Raw genomic sequence first — 19,536 nt, 5'->3', positions numbered from 1 at the left:
CCATGTTGCTTCTAGTAAGTGGGCTCTGTTTAGTCTGAAAGGGAAATTAAGCACAATGTGCAAAACGGGTAAAGGCTGGCGCAGTTGGCATGCTGGACTTTAGGTAGAACAGATAAACCCTCCAGTTGTCACTGCATCTATTGGCTTAGAGCCAAAGCCTTATTTAGAAAAGAGGGGTACAAATATATACCCCTGCAATGTTTCTACTATAGCCCTGTGGGTATTACTTGCAGAGATTTAAATCTGTTTGGACCAATGCATAAGGAGCCCTAAAATCTACATTCTTTTGGGAGGGAATTTCTCCCAATATGATGTAAGCCATTTTGAGGTCCTGTATCCTTCCTTGTAAGTGAAAGCACATTTACAGTCACTATATACAGTGCTCAGCATTAATGAGTACACCCCAGCAGCTTTGTCAGAAAACCTTTACTTTCCTTGCAGAATCAACATTTTCTATGGCACACTGTACTACAAAATACTCCCACAAATGCGGGCCATTGATTGCAAACAGGATTTGTTAATTTGCACACACAAGTATTTTTCCCAACAAATTTATTCAAGACCATGTTGCAAAAATGAATACACCCCAATGAAAATCTTAGGAACAAAGCTACATTTAGACAACAAAATCCTAATTAACAAGAATATAACTACAGTGTATATAAAAGATAATAAACAAGCGCTGGATAAAAAAGAAGAAATAAAGCTGCTGGCATAAAAAGGTAAAACCTCTAAAAACCTTTCCTTGGAATCGTAAAAATAAATATATGCAGCGCTGATGTTAGATAAATAGAATGGATGATATATAATAAGACATACCATAGGAATATCTAGGCTTCCAGGAATACACTCTCCAGACAGCAGGGGGAACCAGATATGCAGGTTAGGCAGGGTCACCAGGATTCACCTTGGAGGGGGGGGGGGGGGCTCGGGGTGGACAAGCCAAAGTAGAAATAATCTCCAATAGTGTAGTACTTTATTGAATTAAATGGGTGATAACATGAAAAAACACTCACTGTTCCTGAATGGTAAAAACAGTAACCAAAATGGCCGCTGGCCGTCCACGTGGGCCGTGCAGAGTGATGTCACAGGGTAAGGGCACCTCCCTTAGGCATTTCGTGCCCGTGTACGTTATAATTATCAAAGGCCAGATGACCCCCATTGTTCCAGTGTCCAGATGCAGATGACCAGCAGCTAGTCTTTGATTTACTCAAATGCGCAGTAGTTTGCGCTTTCTGGTTAGTGCAATCTACACTCATCCTTTTTAGTCACCACGGTCACGAATTTTCACCAATTTGCTGCTATTGGAGTTTGGGAATTTTTATACACCACTATATGCACCTTTTGACGTCAAGTTTGGACATTCTCACATTTTATCATTTTGTTGTTTTTAGCGCAGTTTGTTATGACTGATCATCACATCCTTTATACCATTATTTATTACAGCGCCTCAGGGCGCAAATGTATATGATTTAATATTGTTATAGCTTTGATTTCTATTGTATGTCTTATTATATATTATCCATTCTATTATTTTTCTAACATCAGCGCTGCATATATTTATTTTTACGATAACTACAGTGCAATTATTCATTAAACAGGTGTCCAGCAGACAGTTGATTATAAAAGAGCTTTACTTAACAAAGAAAACCCCTTCCCATTTCATGCTGTCAGCAATGACATCACATAGAAGAGAAATGTCAAAAGGCCTGAGAAAGAAAATAATTTCTTTACACAAGAAAGGTGAAGGCTACAAGAAGATCAGCAAAGCTTTACTTATCAGTCAGAATACTGTAATAAAGGGATACAAAGATGGAACTGCAACCATCTCACAGAGACATCCAGGCCGCCCACAGATGTTAACACCTCGACAGGAGTGTCTTCTGATGAGAAGGTTGAAGAAAATCACCATGCAGTTAGCTAAAGTAAAAAGCCAAACTGGGGTGGTTATTTTCTGTGACACAATACGGCGTACACTGCAGAGGAATAGCATGCATGGGTGTCATTCACGAAGGAACCCTCTCCTAAAGCCCATGCACAAAAAGAATTTGACAGGGCCTATGCTCAAAAAGACTACTGGGACACTGTACTCCGGAGTGATAACACCAAGATAAATATTTTTGGAACTAATGGCTTTAAAACTGTATGGCGTTGCAAAAGTACAAAGAAAAATGCATGGTGCATACAGTGAAACATGGTGGTGACAGTGTCCTTTTGTGAGGCTGCATAAGTGCTGCTGGTGTCAGGGAGCTGCACTTCATTGATGGTATCATAAATTCACAAATGTACTGCTCTATATTGACAGAGAAGATGCTACCATCACTTCATGTCCTTGGTTGTCGTGCACTTTTCCAACATGACAATGATCTAAAACACACATCTAAGGTCACTTTTGCATTTCTGAAGAACAAGGTGAAAGTGATTCAGCGGCCAAGTATGTCTTCTTATCTGAACCCAATTGAAAACCTATGGGAAATTCTGAAGAGACAAGTTGAGCATCACTCTCCATCCAGCATCCAGGCTCTAAAAGAGGTCATTCTTGAAGAATAGAAAAATGGATGTTGCAATATGTTGCCAGCTTGTTCATTCCATGCCTAGAAGACTTGGTGCTGTCCTTACAAATCATGGAGGTCATACAAAATACCAGATGTAGTAGTTTTTGTTGTGCGGTGTAGTCATTATTGCATCAATTAATTTGATTTTGTAATCTAAGTTTTATATTGTTAACCTTACTTTCATGTAATGAGCTAAACAAATGTTCTATAAAACTCAGTTTTGTCAAAATGTTGGAAATTGTTCTTGTGTTCATTGAGATATTGATTAACCACTTGCTAACCATGCTATAGCCGAATGACGGCTACAGCGCGGTTATCCAGTTCTGGGAGAACGTCCTATGACATCCTCCCAGAACACGCTCTCCAGCACGCCCGGCAATCTCCATGTACAGACACAGCTGATCATGTGATGAGGTAAAAGGCCAATCACAGTGGACTTTTACCACATCAGCTGTGTCCAATGACACAGCAGATCATGGAGTAAATACAGTTGCCGGTTATCGGCAGCACTTTCCTCACACCGTCCATCACATGACTCCTTTAATGCTCTGGGAAAAGCAGCTTTTAGGCAAATAATGTGTTAATCTGGCAAATGGGCTTGTTGGAAAAAGGGCAACTCCACTCTGGAATGTGCTGACCAATGGTGGCAGAAGATTTTAGGAGGATAGGCCAATGGTTCAGGGAGCACTGATTTAGTCTGGCCTGCATGGCGGTCAGCTCTGATGATTTAACTGTACTGCAAATGTGTTCAACAGTAGTGGCTATAGGAACTAGGCTGCAACACATGTTAACTGAATGCAATGTCCACAACTGTGTGCAGATAAAGTAGCAGATATGAGGAGAATATTAGTGTTCTCTTGCTTCACTGGTGTATGGGACTCTCTCAACTAATTGATGACTTCCAGCAGGTCCTGGTGGTCTCTCTCTTGGCAGATGGGGGCCCCCACAGGTTCTCTGGGCTCACATGCAGCTTTCTGTCTGGTCACTGCACTCTGGGTCACTTGCTGGCAGACTGTCTGGCTAAACAAGTTGGCAAGGTCAGCGGTCAGCGTTTCCTCCTTGCTTCTCCCCTCTAGCTCTGCAGTCTGATCTAGTCCTCTGGCAGTCAGCACCATTCATTCTGCTTCCTCTCTCCAGCTCTCTCTCCTCTCACTTCCTGTCCAGTCTTCTGGGCTTCTGTATATATCTGCCCCTGCCCACTCTTCTGGGAAAAGTAGTCCTCTGATACACTGCTCCCCAGCAAAGTACTGCAATTCAACATACAAGGTCCATGGGGTTGCTCTGCAGAATGTGAGTGCCACTGAATTTGCAGGACACTATTTTTTGTTGTGTTTTTAACATCCTGCAGCTGACATTACAGCACGATTTACACTTGTGCATTGAAGTTTTGTGTGCTTTTAAAGAAAAAGTATAAGGCTATATCCACGCCGTTTCATGTACATTGCAGTGCAACGTCTTAGTGCCTCTGACGAAGTCCTCAGGATGTAATGCATAAGATGGCGTTGTGGGCCGTGATGTCAACATGCTAGGTTGGAGTGTTCCACCGAGGGGAGTACAAACACTGGATTCTAATCTGCGTGAAAATGATGGCTAGTAGCATTGGATGCACTTTGTTTCTCTCATTATGTTCTACAATGATAAGCGGTCTCAGACTTTTTTCATGTGAGTGGTTTTAATCTACTTATTTTAATACATTTTACATGCAGAAAGCACTTTAATTCTTCTGATTTTTTTTTGGTGCTTTTTTTTTTTTTACTGACCCTGTGGTGGAACAATAGATGCAAGATGACGTAGTGGATTAACCTCTAAGGGAAACATCCTGTAACTTAAGAAGTCCAACATTTATTAGTGAGCGTACATCCATAAAGAATAAGTGGTGGAAGAATCATACTGCCACAATGTGGATCATCAGTGGTGCTTTGGATTTTGATGCTTGGTGAAGATTTGAACTGAAGATTATATAATATCTTTTTGGGGGACATGGACTACACTTCATTATATTTTACACTAAGGGTCACACTATCTGAATATTTTGGGGGTTTTTTTGTACTGCATATAATTGTGTGTACATGTATGGTAACACATATTATGCTTATTAGGGGTATTTATATGTACTGTATGAAAACAATATTTATCACTGAATTAGTAATGAACGTATGTATGGTAATTTTTTTTGTTTCATTGAAGCTTTGATAAATGTAGAAAACACTGCTCTTAACATTATTGACTAAAAGGTACACTCTATCCTCAGAACAGCATACTTGAACACTCAAGAGAACAGAAACAATGCAATTTTCACACAAATCTTCATGAGAACAAATACTCATTTTTCAGCGTACATACAACTGACCACAGCAGAAAGCCGTAGGAATCAGCTTAATACTTAGCAACTTGAGCTGAACAATATATGGTTTCTGGTACATTAAACCTGAAGATGGGAGACTAGGATGAACCAAGAAATTGAATTAGTCCTAATCCTAAATTGTAAACTATGCACAGTTGGCTGTGTGACTGGTTTCCACAGAAGGGGGTCACAGTGAGTATACCAATTCTATGACATAATCAACACACATAAAAGAGCAGGAAATCTCAATGTGACTCAGAGTTATTCCTAATTCTTGGTGATGTTACTACCTTTTTGAGAAGCTTCGACTGCATTTTTTAAATGACTCAGAAAATGAGATATACAAAACACAGATGTAAGCAATTAACAAATATTATGACTGCCATCTATGCTAGGCATGATATCTGAAGGAATTAGATTTTTAGTGAGGAAGGTGAACTTACACTTTACACACACTAAGACATTATACATTAGTCTTAAGCAGCAGCTATGAATACTGTAATTACACTGCTCCAAAAAATTAAAGGAATATTTTTTTTTTAATCAAAGTATAGCATCAAGTCAATTAAACTCCTGGGATATTGATCTGGTCAGTTAAGTAGCAGAGGGGGTTGTTAATCAGTTCCAGCAGCTCTGGTGTTAATGAAATTAACAGGTGAACTAGATGGGCAACAATGAGACGACACCCAGGAATGGTTTTACAGAGGGAGGCCACTGACCTTTTTTTCCCTACTCACCTTTTCTGACTGTTTTTCACTAGTTTTGCATTTGGCTAAGGTCAGTGTCATTACTGGTAGCATGAGGCCATACTTGGACTCTACAGAGGTTGCACAGGTAGTCCTACTCCCCAGGATGGCACATCAATAGGTGCCATTGCCAGATGCTTTGCTGTGTCTCCCAGCACAATCTCAAGAACCTGGAGGAGATTCCAGGAGACAGGCAGTTACTCTAGGAGAGCTGGACAGGGACGTAGAAGGTCCTTAACCCATCAGCAGGACCGGTATCTGCTCCTTTGTGCAAGGAAGAGCAGGATGAGCACTGCCAGAGCCCTACAAAATGACCTCCAGCAGGCCACTGGTGTGAATGTCTCTGACCAAACAATCAGAAACAGACTTCATGAGGGTGGCCCTCTAGTGGGCTCTGTGCTCACTGTCCGGCATCATAGAGCTTGATTGGCATTTGCCATTGACACCAGAATCGGCAGGTCCGCCATTGGCAACCTGTTCTTTTCACAGATGACAACAGGTTCACCCTGAGCACATGTGACAGATGTGAAAGGGTCTGAAGAAGCCGAGGAGAATGCTATGCTGCCTGTAACATTGTTCAGCATGACCGCTTTTTGTGGTGGATCAGTGATGGTCTGGGAAGGCATATCCATGGAGAGATTCACAGACCTCTACAGTCTAGACAATGGCACCCTGACTGCCATTAGGTATTGGAATGAAATCCTTGGACCCATTGTCAGACCCTACGCTGGTGCAGTGGGTCCTGGGTTCCTCCTGGTGCACAACAATGCCTGGCCTCATGTGGCAAGAGTATGCAGGCAGTTCCTGAAGGATGAAGGAACTGATACCATTGAATGGCCCCCACGCTCACCTGATCTAAATCCAATATTACTCTAGGATATAATGTTTCGGTCCATCCGATGCCACCAGGTTGCACCTCAGACTGTCCAGGAGCTCAGTGATGCCCTGGTCCAGATCTGAGAGAAAATACCCCAGGACACATCCGCCGTCTCATTAGGTGCGTGCCCCGACATTGTCAGGCATGCATACAAGCACGTGGGGGCCATACAAACTACTGAGTACCATTTTTGAGTTGCTGCAATGAAATTTCAGGAAAAATGGACTAGCCTGCTGCATCATTTTTTCACTTTGATTTTCGGGGTGTCTTTGAATTCAGTCCTCTGCAGGTTGATAATTTTCATTTCCATCAAACGATGGATGGGGCATCCTTACTCCTAACACATTACCCAGTCCATATCAGTATAGATATCCAGCATGATATTTTTCCCCATTGAGATCTGATGTGTTTTCAAAGTTTTCCTTTTATTTATTTTTGAGCAGTGTATATTATTTTAAAGTGGTAGTAAAGTCTTGTTCTACTACTTTTACCTACAGGTAAGCTTATAATAAAGCTTACCTGTAGGTAAAATGAATATATCCTAAATGTGCACTGTTTAAGAGATATGCCAATAACTAGCAGCCAGTGATGTCACCGGCGCATTGTGTACTTTGCTTTCAATGGATGACATGCCATCCATTGAAAGAGCTGCGCTGTGGCTGTGACTACCACACATGTGCGGGAGAAACACTATCACTGTTCGGCCATTCAAATATGATGATGGAAGCCCTGTCAGTGGTGACAACTCCCCGCTGGAGGGCTTCTTTTTACAGGTAAGTCTTTTATAATGTGCTAGCATGTGATGCATACTAGCACATTATGACATTCCATTAAAAGAGGACCGGAAGTTTTTGTTTGTTTCTTTTGAGAATTTACTACCACTTACTTACTAACAAACCTAATCTTGCATATAGCATCTGTTTTAAAAAGCGTTAAAACATACATACTGTATGTATTACATTTTCTAAGGTTTACCATAAGCAGCAGAGTACCCCACAGAGTATGGAATGGGGGGGTGGGGTATTGTCAAACACTGCCTAGGTGTGTCCAATCAGGTATGGTCATATGATGAATCTGTTTTTTCAGATGCTACATTTCTGTCAACTATCAAACTCCAGCCCAATAGACTAGTACACACAGTCATATCACAAATTTCCTTCAGATATAGAATTGCTAAGAATAGTAGATAAGCGATCTGGCAACATTTGGTAGCGTGTATTCTGAGGAAACATAGTTTGCAAACCTACAACATGTGTGATTTTGCCATAGTAATCATAATGTTTAACCTCATGACTGCCCTTTCCAACTCTCATTGCTGAAGAACAGACCATTATGGAAAATAATGACTATTACAGCTTAGTGAAATGAAGAAAAATGGTAATATGCAATATATTGGAGATTCAAAGAGAAAATTTGGCATTGCCTTGCAGAAGCCTATTTCCCCTAGTTGATACTTGCTTAGCCATCATGTGCTGATAAGGAGGATTAGCTACTTAACAAGAAGATTTGTATTTGGGTACATACAGCAAGCAAACAGAGTCATGGGAACACCACGCAGAATGGGTTGCTGTTTTTACAATTGCACTGGGGTCAATTTAGGAACAAACAGTGCTTAGAAGAAAGCAAATTAAATAGTGTGTTTGTGTATGTGTGTGTATGTGTGTATATATATATATATATATATACACACACATATATATATTACTCTTTTTACTGGTTTTAGTATGACTTTGTTCTAACCATCATTCTGCACGTTTTTCTTTCCTAGGTGTGTCTTTCTCAACAATGATTTAAGGAAAAAGACTAAATACTGGCAGGAGAAAGGTGGTAATTAGCAGCCTATGTTCAATTATTCATTCTTCCCTTTGGAACAAATTACAGTTCACCTTACTGTACACCATGTTCACTTTTTTTAATACCACCAGGAAAATTACCAGATGGACCTATAATGAGTTAAAAGGATCTGCTCTACCTGGAATAATAACTGATGAATGCTGAGCAGGACGGGAATGACAGCACACATGGGGTAAGGCATGCAAGGAGCTATAGAGGCCTGTATTCCTGTTATACTTCTGCTATAAACCATTGTAGACTGTCTATCTTATGTCAGTTGCCATGGAAAGCACTATATATTTACACTAACAACCTCTCCTGATTCTGTACAGTGTCACCTGGGACCGCTGAACAATATAGCCAGAATATAAGATTTATTACTCCAGGCAATTCTCATAATGCTATATTATAGTGAGTAGTATGTTCCCCTCAATGATGCGAAATGCTTAGCTCACAGATGAGAAGCATTATGATCTACAGTTTTGTTTTCCCCACCCTGAAATATTTATGAGAAAATAATAAATGGTAAATTAATGGTGCAGTGTTTCACAAGTGTATGCGTATCATCACAGTAACATTGGTCTGCTGCAACCACTTCTCCCACCAAAGAAAGAACACTTGTAGCTGTGGGAAAAGGGAACCCATGACTAAAAGTACTAAACTATTACCACTACCCTTACGAAGTAACCACATTTTCCAAAAAGCTGTTTTGTGCCCAAATCCCTCTAGACATCTTTTTTTTAACAACTTCTTTTTATATCAAATATACATTTTGTAGAATTAGATTTATTATTTAAACTACCAAAGCTATTTTTATTTCCTTTAATGTAGGTCTAAACTCTAGCTGGATGACATATAGCTTGCTAAGGAAACAGGTGCCATGTTTTTTTGTTTTTCCATAAATAGTACCTGTCGGGTTTTTTTTTTTATATCTGAGCACGTGACCTCTGTCAGCTACTTCCTGTCTACATGCAAGTGCTCCAGCATTAGTTGCACAGTGTTGATCAGTGCAGGCTTTCTGATAACATGAAGGGCGGACCATGCCTGTGCAATATGTGTCGGCATGACCGTGTATAGGTTTCATCAGGGGCGCATGTGAGAGAGGCAATGCAAGAGCACGATTGTGAGACACTTGCCACCCCGTAACAAAATGTTAGCAAACACCTTTAAAGTGACCCTGTTGACAATTTCAAATTCCAAATAAAACTGCTCCCTGTAAAGACGAATGTAACTACTTGCATCTCCTGTGTCCTCCACAGAAATCAGTGGGTTCTCCTGCCCACTTCCAAGTCACTACAGGACATGGAAGTGACAGGAATGTGGGTGGGAGATCCAACGGACACAGCGGATCAGAGGGCCAATGTAATTGGCCCTGTACCATGTGATCACTCTGACCAATCAGAGTTCACAGTATTAACCGTAAACAAAGGCTTTCATTCATAAAACCTTTGTTTACTACTGTGAAATGGGAAGCAAAACCAAGATAATGCTGCTCTACGAAAGTGACTGACTCCTTTGTGTTGTGAGCATGAATCAAGTGTGCTGCACAGCTCGTCTGTAAGACCAAGTAGATATATACAAGTCCAGAATTTTGCTGCACTGTGTAAGCCAGGGGTGTCCAAACTTTTTTCAAAGAGGGCCAGATTGGATGAAGTGAACATGGTGGAGGGCCGAACATTTTTCCAAACATTCTTTGAACCATTACAATTAAATGCAAATAAATTATTTTATGCCAAGTTACCGTATTTTTCGGACAGCACAGGGATGACCAGAGACTGCGGACAGCACAGGGATGACCAGAGACTGCAGACAGCACAGGGATGACCAGAGACTGCGGACAGCACAGGGATGACCAGAGACTGCGGACAGCACAGGGATGACCAGAGACTGCGGACAGCACAGGGATGACCAGAGACTGCGGACAGTACAGATGACTGCTGACCTTTGGGGAGGTGGGGAGCGGGTACCTGAATTTGACAGGTACCCGCTCTTACTTCCGCAGTTGTTCTTTGATCTTACCTGTTCCTCGATCCAGCCGCGCGCTGTCTTCCCGGCTTCTGTAATGGCGCTCTGCATGACAGCCGGGTGCCCAGTGCGCATGAGCGAGAAGCACTTGCGCTTTGTGATTGGTCCGGCGGCTTCTGGGATCTGTCATGTGTCCCAGGTACCGCCTTACCATTCACAAAAAGCACCGCTTCTTGCGCATGTGCACTTGGCACCCGGCTGTCATGCCCAGCGCCCACACTACAGAAGCCGGGAAGACAGCGCGCCGCTGGATAGAGGAACAGGTAAGGTCCCGCTGCAGAGCTGAGCGGCCAGCCCGGTATTCTGACACGGCCGCGGTGGAAATACCGGACCGGCCGCTCCATATTCGCTCCATAAGACACACTGACATGGAGGGGCAATATTAAACCGACCCTCGGGCCGTAAATGGCCCGCGGGCCGGACTTTGGACATGCCTGGTGTAAGCAATAGGTGGGTTGCATTCATGAAGCCTTTGTTTACTACTGTGATTGGTCACAGTGATCACATGGTACAGGGCCAAGGTCACATTAAGTAGATATATACAAGTCCGGAATTTTGCTCCTCAATATCTTTATTGAAATATTTAAATGACCTCACATGCATGGCAGGAACACAACGGTAATGTGTTTTTTGCGCTAAATACAGCACTTACTCATACCTCCTATGCTCCATTCTTGACATGGTGTGTGTATTGTGGGGGATCTCCTTCCCTGGGAAAAAGGTAGACCGCACAGCAGGCTTTCTTCAAAATCTGACTGGTTGTTAGTTTTATTTAAAAGGTTTGCAGAATATCAAAACAAAACAACAAAATAAACCCTTGCCATCCAGGCACTAACTAAACAGAACTTTTTCCTCTCTCACTGGTGAAGGGCTTCTCCCTGTCACCAACCAAAACAAAACCATAAGTAAACCTTTTCTCTTGTTTGTATAACAATCACTTTCATGCACAGCTCTCTCAGGATAGCTCTCTGAGTCCCAGGCCACGAGCGACTCTTTGCTCCAGCCCTGTCTTATATATAGCACCTGTTGGTGGTCATCAGTGGAGCACAAAATCAGGTCCAGAACCACCTCTGCCATAGTGGCCCAGAAAACCCGGAGTGGATTTCACCTTAAACTTCCAAGTATGACCGAATGCGAGGTGACACATCGAGTCCATCGATCACCTCGCTGTTCATACTGTCACAGTATATATATGTATGACACCAGTGAAAACAATCAGTTCATGTTCAATTGAATGTTAGCTCCAAAAGAGTACAAAAATTGTCTGACTCATAAACATATCATGTAAAATATAAACAATCAACCCTATATCAAAAACAACATTCTCAATAAACACCACAGACCATCCTTCACCCATGTATCACTACCACAAGCCATGCACAATGGTGTGCAAACACTGGATGACATGTATGGGAAAATCTGGGGAGGAAACAACCTGTGGATGTCTACAGGACAAAATGTGCAGTGTATGAGTAAGAGCTGTATTAATGCAAAATGCGTTACCGTTTTGTGTTCCTGCCATACTTGTGATGTCACTTTAATATTTCAGTAAAGATATCAAGGAGTGCAGTAAAATTGGACGTCAATATATTTCACTTATTGTGAAACTGACCCTGTACCATGTGATCACTGTGACCAATCATTAGCGTTCACAGTAATAAACAGGTTTCATGAATGCAGCCCACCTATTGCTTACACAGTCTTCATAACAAAAATAACCCAATCACCCCTCCCACAGCAGTACTATGATGACACTGCACTGCTCTGTTGACAGTATGTAAAAAAAAAATGTGAAAAAAATAATTTTTAACATACTGTCATCAGAGCCAGTGAAGTCACTATGCTGTGGCAGTGATCATGTACAATGGCTGGATACTCTAATATCACTGTGTGTCAGTGCCACCACCCATTGTCACTGATGACTGCCACAGCATTACAATGTCACTAGATCAGTTCTGACAGTCAACGTTGCACCAATCAGTGTCCCAAATCACTGCCACCAGTCAGAATTCCTGATCACCACCACACCAGTCACATGTCCCTAATTGCCACCTAACCAAACACTGTGTCCCTGCTCACTGCCACACCAATCAGTGTCCCTGATCACTGGTACACCAGTCGTGGCATCACCATAAGGACTTGTTCACATGTGCAATGCTTTTTGAAGAGCGATCAGTATGCAGAGCACTCTTCAGAGAGCATTTAACAGGTGATGAAGAGTCATTGTATTGCCTCCTCACCATCTGTTTTACCACTTTGGACCCAACACAAGCATCCTCATTCACCTGAATGGGTCATGATCAGCAAGCGTAGAGAAGGTATAATTCCTGCCACAGCTGCAAAGCAAAGCATCACAGCATCGGCACTGGTACAACCCCGGCTGCTGCCTCTGCAGCTAAAGGTGGTAGCAGTTGAGGGAGTAAAACTGTGCCTTAACAGTGGGGTTTTACTGCCCACCAATCTCATGTGCGAACAAGCCCCAATACTGCTGCCAACCAGTGACTGCAAACACCACCACACCAGTCAGTGTCTCTCCAGAACAGTGTTCCTGAATGCCATGACACCAGATCAGTGCAGTCAGCAACAGTTTTCTTGATCACCACCACACCAGTCCCATTGTCCTCTGACCAGTGTATGCCAGTAACAGTGTTTCTTATCAATGCCACACCAGTCAGTCATCAGACCCGTGTAAGCCAGCAACAGTGTCCCTGACTGTCACCACACCAGTCCCTGTGTCACCAAACCAGGGTAAGTCAGCAACAGTGTTCCTTTGCCTGTTTGCTGACCATGTCTCTGCTTGCTGCCTGAACTGAACCATCTGCATGTCTGACTGACTACATACCTGCGAGACACCAGTCCCAGCCATCTCCTGCGGACAACTGCACTCCTGGAACCACAGGAACTCTTTTGTTCTTTCTTTCTTCAGCCTCCTGTACTTCTTGGCCAGTAAATATGGCATTCCTGGGGGCAGCCACATACCAGAAGGCTAGGCTTGCTTAGCGTATAGGAATGGGGGCTGCTGTACGTGACGCTACACTAAGCTATATTCTCTGACCACTCGTATTGAAGTGAACATTTTGATACACAAGATACACTGTTTGGTAAATAATCAGTCAACAGGGAAAGCCTGTGGTATTTTTTTTTCTTTTGATCAACCAGAAAAAAAATTAATCATCTATGGCCAGCCTTAGATGGAAGCCTCCTTCAGTGTAAAGGACAGGAGGGTTTAATTCCACTTTAACTATAACTAGACCAGAATAACAAGGTGGATTGTGAGTGGTTGCCATGGGAACAGATTTTTGCTTCTAGCACTTTTATACTGAATAAGCCCTTGAGTCTCCAGTTGCACAAAAGCACTGATTAACTAGAACCATGTAGTACTTTGATGATTAAAAAAAGATTTAGTATTTGAAATATGTCATATAACTGTGGGAAAAAGCAGGATTTAAAATGTACTTATTTGTATGTTTTTATTTATTAAAATAACAAAGGAAGTACACTAGTATAAAAACAGTAATTGCTTCCTCTTGAGACACCACATACTTTTACTTCCTCTAACTTTTACTTCCTCTAATTATACAAGTTGGCATGTCAATCAAAATTTTCCCTTTCATTGTTTATATTCCAGCAACCAAGAACAATTCTAAAATGGTTATTATATGAAGGTACATCACATTTTTATTGTTTTTGGACTTTTGAAATCATCATGTTTGTTATATTTATGTTTATTCATGAGACATTTATGTCAGTATATATGATACCGTACTATATCAGTATAATAGATCTTGTACTATTAGAGGGCACACTGGACGTTTTTTACAGCGGCTGTTTTTGGCTTTTAACTTTTTTTTTTCTACAGCCAGTAAACTCCCCAGCATGTTATCCTATGTGCATACACACATAGACTGTAATCAGCGGTTTTTGGCAGGGGCGTTATTTGGATGCGAAGAAAACTCAGAACTAGTGGGTTTCTAGAGTTTTTTTTTCTTTAGCTGTAAAAACACTCTAATGCTGAAAACGCGGCAAACCGGCGTTTTTGGACATTTCTTGAGCAAAAAATAATTTTTTGGGTAAGAAATAAAAATTCGGCAAAACGCCGCTAAACATTAATGCAAAAATGCTGAAAAACATTTTTAACGTGACTTTACACAGCTATCGTTACCAGCGTTATTAAAACTCCCAGTGTGCATGGAGCTATAGTTCTTCTAACACTAACTTGTTACTGCCTGTAAATTGTTCTTGTAACATTGTAGAGAGATGTACTGAGTTTAACCTATTTGATGATGTAATTATTCTGATTTTCCATATTTCAAATATACCAATAAAACACACTGCAGACTTTACTACTATAGAATTCAAAGATAGTATCCATGGTTTTTACATCCCACGATACTCCTACAAATATTTGTCAAACTTCTAATTTTATTAGAAATGACACAAAGCCTGTTATTAGAAGCATCCAACATGATAGAAACTACACTATGCTATTGACATGTAACAAGTAAAACTGTATAAAGCTGGGTAAGCTTACGTTAGGTTGGCTGACATTAAGGTCTAATAGATATTCCTTAAGGTACACCTATTATGCCTTAAAATCAGCTGCAGAATGCACTCCAGTAACTGTAACTCTAAACAGCAATCCAACATTTTGGTGAGGTGGCATTGTACCACTTTTTCACCACCTGTTTTAACCACCTAAAAACCCTGCACTAGCAGTTGAATGGGTTGCATCCAGTGGGTAGTACTGTCTGCTGAAGGCGACAGCAGGAATAATTTTTGCCACAAAAAAAAGACATCTTGGCCTCAGCATATGTACTCCCCACATTGCTGCCTTTGCAGTAAAAGGGGGAGCGGTTGGCTGAGGGGGGCAATAAAAAAACGCAACTCAGCTACACGGTACATGAGTCCAATCTCACTGTGTTTATAAACATCATCATTATTATAATTCTCATAGTACAGTTGTATGATGGCTGTTTGCACTTCTGGTACTATGCTGTATGGCTGAGGGGTGTTTGCAGTTGTATGTGTACAGTACTATGCCCTGGTCTTTCCAGAAGTGCTGTGTGCTGTCTCTGCTCCCTGATCCCAGGGCTGTGCCGCTGATCTAGTGGTCACTCATCACCTGCTACAGCTTCAGTCCTCAGGACTTACTGAGGGAAGCAAGGTTGCTGGATATCACTCCAACAGGGACAGACTGTGGGCTGCCAAACAGAACTTTAATTTTAGTGTCATGAACTATTATTCTAGGATAAGAGTCCTCTCTCTACACCCACCTCCTGGGTCCCTCTGCTAAACTGATGGGGACAAGGGAAATGTACTGATAAGTAGGCAAGTAACAAGCTTAGGAGCCCTGTCCCAAACTGCCTACACCATAATGAATCTTAAAGTCAGGGGCGGACTGACCATTAGTGCACTCAGGCACTGCCCGAGGGCGCTAGGTCAGTAGAGGGGCCCCATGAGATGCCCCTGGTAACTTTCATAGGCTTTTTTGGGTGTGGTTTGAGTGTGGGTGAGGACATAGGGGCCCCATGATCCCCTATTGCCTGAGGGCCCCATGAGTTTTCAGTCCACCCCTGCTAAAAGTTGAACCGCCCCCTGTATAGGACTGAGACCCAGGTCCCATACAGGCCGACCACTTCTCCTGTCTTATTGGCAGGGTACTTACAATAGTCGGGTTTTATTCATTTGGGAGGCATTAATTATAGGCTGATGAGGTAATATATTTGAAGGATACATATGTACTATACAATCATATGAAAAAGTAAGTCTACCTCATGGAAACTGTTGACCAGTTAGACATATCTGAACAGGAGAAGATTAGATCCTGATTCAAATGCCATTTTAAATACACGAAATTAAAGATGGGCATTCGATTAGGTGCCAATAATTAGAACCACCTTAGGGAGTATGAAACCTGTCTTATTTAAACCTCAGATATCTAGGGTCTGGTGTTCTCTTTGCTATTAATCTCTATAGTGTCATGCCACCAAAATCAATAGGGCTGTCTAAGGTGTGCAGAAAAAGTTGTGGATACCTAATGAGTCTGGCAAGGAACTTCAAATTATTTGAAATCAATCATTCCACTGTAATAAAAATAATCTAAAAGTGACAGATTTCAAATGACTGCTAATTTGTCCAGGTCTGGCTGGCCTACCAAATTTATTGCTGGATGTTCAGGTAACTCTTGCAACAGTTAGGATCAAAGTGCATAAATCTATAATCAAAAAGAAATTGCACCACTTCTGCCTCCACGTCCAAACAGAACATTAGGGGAAGATTACAGTTGAACATTGAACCTATATGCCAAGATGAAGGCTTCTGAAACAAGGACTCCTCAATCACAGACAGAACTGTTTCATCATAGTAACAGCAGACATGATTTCAACAAACCAAAGACAGAATTTCTGGAAAAGAACCTCATAAAAACCGTGAATATAGTGGTGGAAATGTTATGGTTTTGGGTTGCTTTGATGCTTTTTCGGTTTGGGCAACTTGCAGTTAATACCTCAACTCTATACCCTGCATCTTATCAAAGTGTGCTTTATGAGAATGTGAGCCCAATTTGTCCCCTACAGTTGAATCAGAAATAGGTGTTTGAACACAAAAATGATCTGAAACACACTAGCAAATCCACCAAAGAATGGCTCAAAAAGAGGAAATAGAGGGTTATGGGCTGCCCTAGTCAAAGCCCCCATTTGATTCCCAATAATTTTTTGGGAATTAAAGCATGCAGTTCATACAAGAAAATCCACAAACGCCTTGCAACAAATGGAATTTTGCAGGGAGAAGTGGTCAACAATTTAATATCAGAAACTGGTGAGTCATTTCTGCTATAGAGAGCAATACCAGATACTGATGTCAAGGGTGTGTAGCCAGGTGGCGGCTACTGCAATATGAATCAAGAGGACATAATCCAACAGAACCATAGACTAGCTGGTTCCCTCCTAGTGTTCTGGACTCAAACTGTTACATCACTGCCTGTCTATAGAGCAAGATAGCTACTCCTCCTGAGCAGAGGATCTTGGGACCTGTAGTCCCACAGTCAACTCTAACTGTATTATTACTGCTTCTTCGGAACAACAAATCCTAGAAAGCTGATTCAGCAAAAGATGATGGGAGAGCTTATATATTGGAGTGCTCCCTCTCTTGGCCCAGGGATTTCAAACAGGACTCATGGAGGCTGCTGTTCTGCACTCAGCCGCAGTGCAACTCAGCGGCCTAGTCAGGGACAGCAATGGTCATCCAGTGTATCTGCCTAGCTGTGTCGCAGATTGCAATGCCAGGTGTCCGTGGCCACTGTGTCTAGTACCCTTTAATTCTGTGCTGGGTATTATTGGTGAGCAGTACTGGTCTGTGTCTGAACCGAGAGTGCCAGAAGGGTTGAGGTGTTTACAGAGTCAAGGCAGCACCAAAGAACAAGCATCATGCAGCGGCTCCTACAGGGTAGCGCTACAGGTGTAACGATGATTTCCACATTATATCATTCTATCTATTGATATTATCTTGAGTTAAGGATTGAAAGGGCACATTTTTCTTGTGTTTTTATTCAAGTATATTGCCTTTATCTGTAGGCAATGTTTGTACAAAGATCTAATGTTTGCCTTTTCAAATATGTTGAAAAAGGTCAACCATTTCCACAGGCTGTATATCATCTTTCATACGACTATATATAATTTATAAAATGATGATGTAGTTTGCCACATTCTTTTGTTCTTGAGACGATTGCTAAAGGGTTAGCTCACCTTTCTATTAAGTTTCACTGTGCAATAAATGGACCCCAGTGTTAAAAAAAAAAAAAAAAAAAAGTACAGATGAGAAAAATGAGCCTACTTTAACCACTTCAAGTCCGGACGTTTTTACCCCCTTCCTGTCCAGACCAATTTTCAGCTTTCAGTGCTATCACACTTTGAATGACAATTGTGCGGTCATGCAACATTGTACCCATATGAATTTTTTAGCATTTTTTTGAGACAGATAAAACTTTATTTTGGTGGTATTTATTCACCACTGGGATTTTTATTTTTTTTGCTATATAAATGAAAAAGTCCAAAAAGTTTTTAAAACACTAATTTTGCAAATAATCTTTCTTCACAAATATTGGCCAACATTTATTCAGTTATCTTTTTAGTAAAAAAAATAACCCAAATTAGTTTATAACCAAAAATTATAATTTTTCAAAACACTTTTTTACATTTTTATTTTATTTTGTTATATATATATTTTTTAAACATACTGTCACCCTAACAGTACAGCGTCACCATAGTGACACTGTACTACTTGTAGGGGGTGATGAAGATTTTTTTTTTAAACAGTGATTGCTTTTACATCCATAAAGGCTGTAAAAGCAATCATTTCTCCTTCTCTCTGGCTGCATTCTTGCAGCCATTGAGAAATACTGTGTGTGCTGTGATTGGTCGCAGCTTGTCACATGGTACAAGGCTGTTGTCAATAGCCTTGTACCATGTAATCTCTGTGATCATTCACAGATTTCACAAGTAGTAAGCAATGATGTCAGAAGTGACATCTTGCTTACACCTATTCAAGCGATCACTGATTGGCCAATCAGTAATCATATGATCGGGACCTCACACAGAGGTCCCGTACAGCGGTCGGTGTTCCGCTGTGTCCAGAGGATCGCGGTGCCGCACGCTCCCAGGGAGCGCGCACAGTCCAAAATGGCAGGCGCCGTTTATGAATGGCAACTCGCCCCTGCACTGCTATCATCTGGCTGTTTATATACAATGGCCAGACTGGAAGTGGTTAAAGGCAATGAAGAGTGTTCTGCGCTCGTGATCGGGCACAGTTGGTGCAGAGAGAAGAGAGGTGTGGACTGTAACTTTCTGAGGAACAGTGTAATAAACAGATGGAAGAATAACACTCCCCCTGCAAGCAGCAATTTTATAGATGTAATGTTCCATTAAGGCAGTAGTCACTAGTGAATCTAAAGCAACAAATGGCCAATTTGGTAAAAGTTATTGTTGGCACAGGGCAACTCCTCTTTGGGCTACAGGACTTTTCGCACAATAGGGAAAAGACCTCCTTAGCAGAGTGAATTGATGATGATGATATAGCGGTAGTCTGGCCTGTGTACCGACTGTCTTGCTATCACTTCTGATGATAAGGGCATGCTAACTGTAGTCAGACAATAGCAGCTAA

The 19,536-nt window shown here is 41.5% G+C and overlaps 2 protein-coding genes across 11 annotated transcripts in view; one reads left to right on the top strand and one right to left on the bottom strand.

Moving 5' to 3' along the window:
- Positions 1-19,536, top strand: part of LOC149463234 (uncharacterized) — a 300,678-nt gene that overhangs the window by 12,198 nt on the left and 268,944 nt on the right. For 7 of the 10 annotated variants that reach the window (XR_016312454.1, XM_089675400.1, XM_089675399.1 and 4 more), the window contains 2 exons: positions 8,291-8,346; positions 8,448-8,548. Coding sequence is in view for 9 of the 10 variants with exons in the window: in XM_089675401.1 (XP_089531527.1) it covers positions 8,510-8,548 (39 nt within the window). In the remaining variant the exon portion in view is untranslated. Of the gene's footprint in view, positions 1-8,290; positions 8,350-8,447; positions 8,549-19,536 lie in introns of all 10 variants that reach the window. The other 3 variants (XM_089675402.1, XM_089675395.1, XM_089675397.1) reach the window with 1 other exon arrangement.
- LEKR1 (leucine, glutamate and lysine rich 1) overlaps positions 1-19,536 on the bottom strand; it is a 208,692-nt gene that overhangs the window by 45,253 nt on the left and 143,903 nt on the right. The window lies entirely within an intron of this gene.

This window comes from Staurois parvus, unplaced genomic scaffold (genome assembly GCF_062004578.1).
Source record: "Staurois parvus isolate SC_StPar_1 unplaced genomic scaffold, SC_StPar_1.0 ptg000155l, whole genome shotgun sequence".
NCBI lineage: Eukaryota > Metazoa > Chordata > Amphibia > Anura > Ranidae > Staurois > Staurois parvus.
The sequence above is the reverse complement of the archived record's forward strand: the minus strand, read 5'-3'. Positions and strand labels throughout refer to the sequence as shown.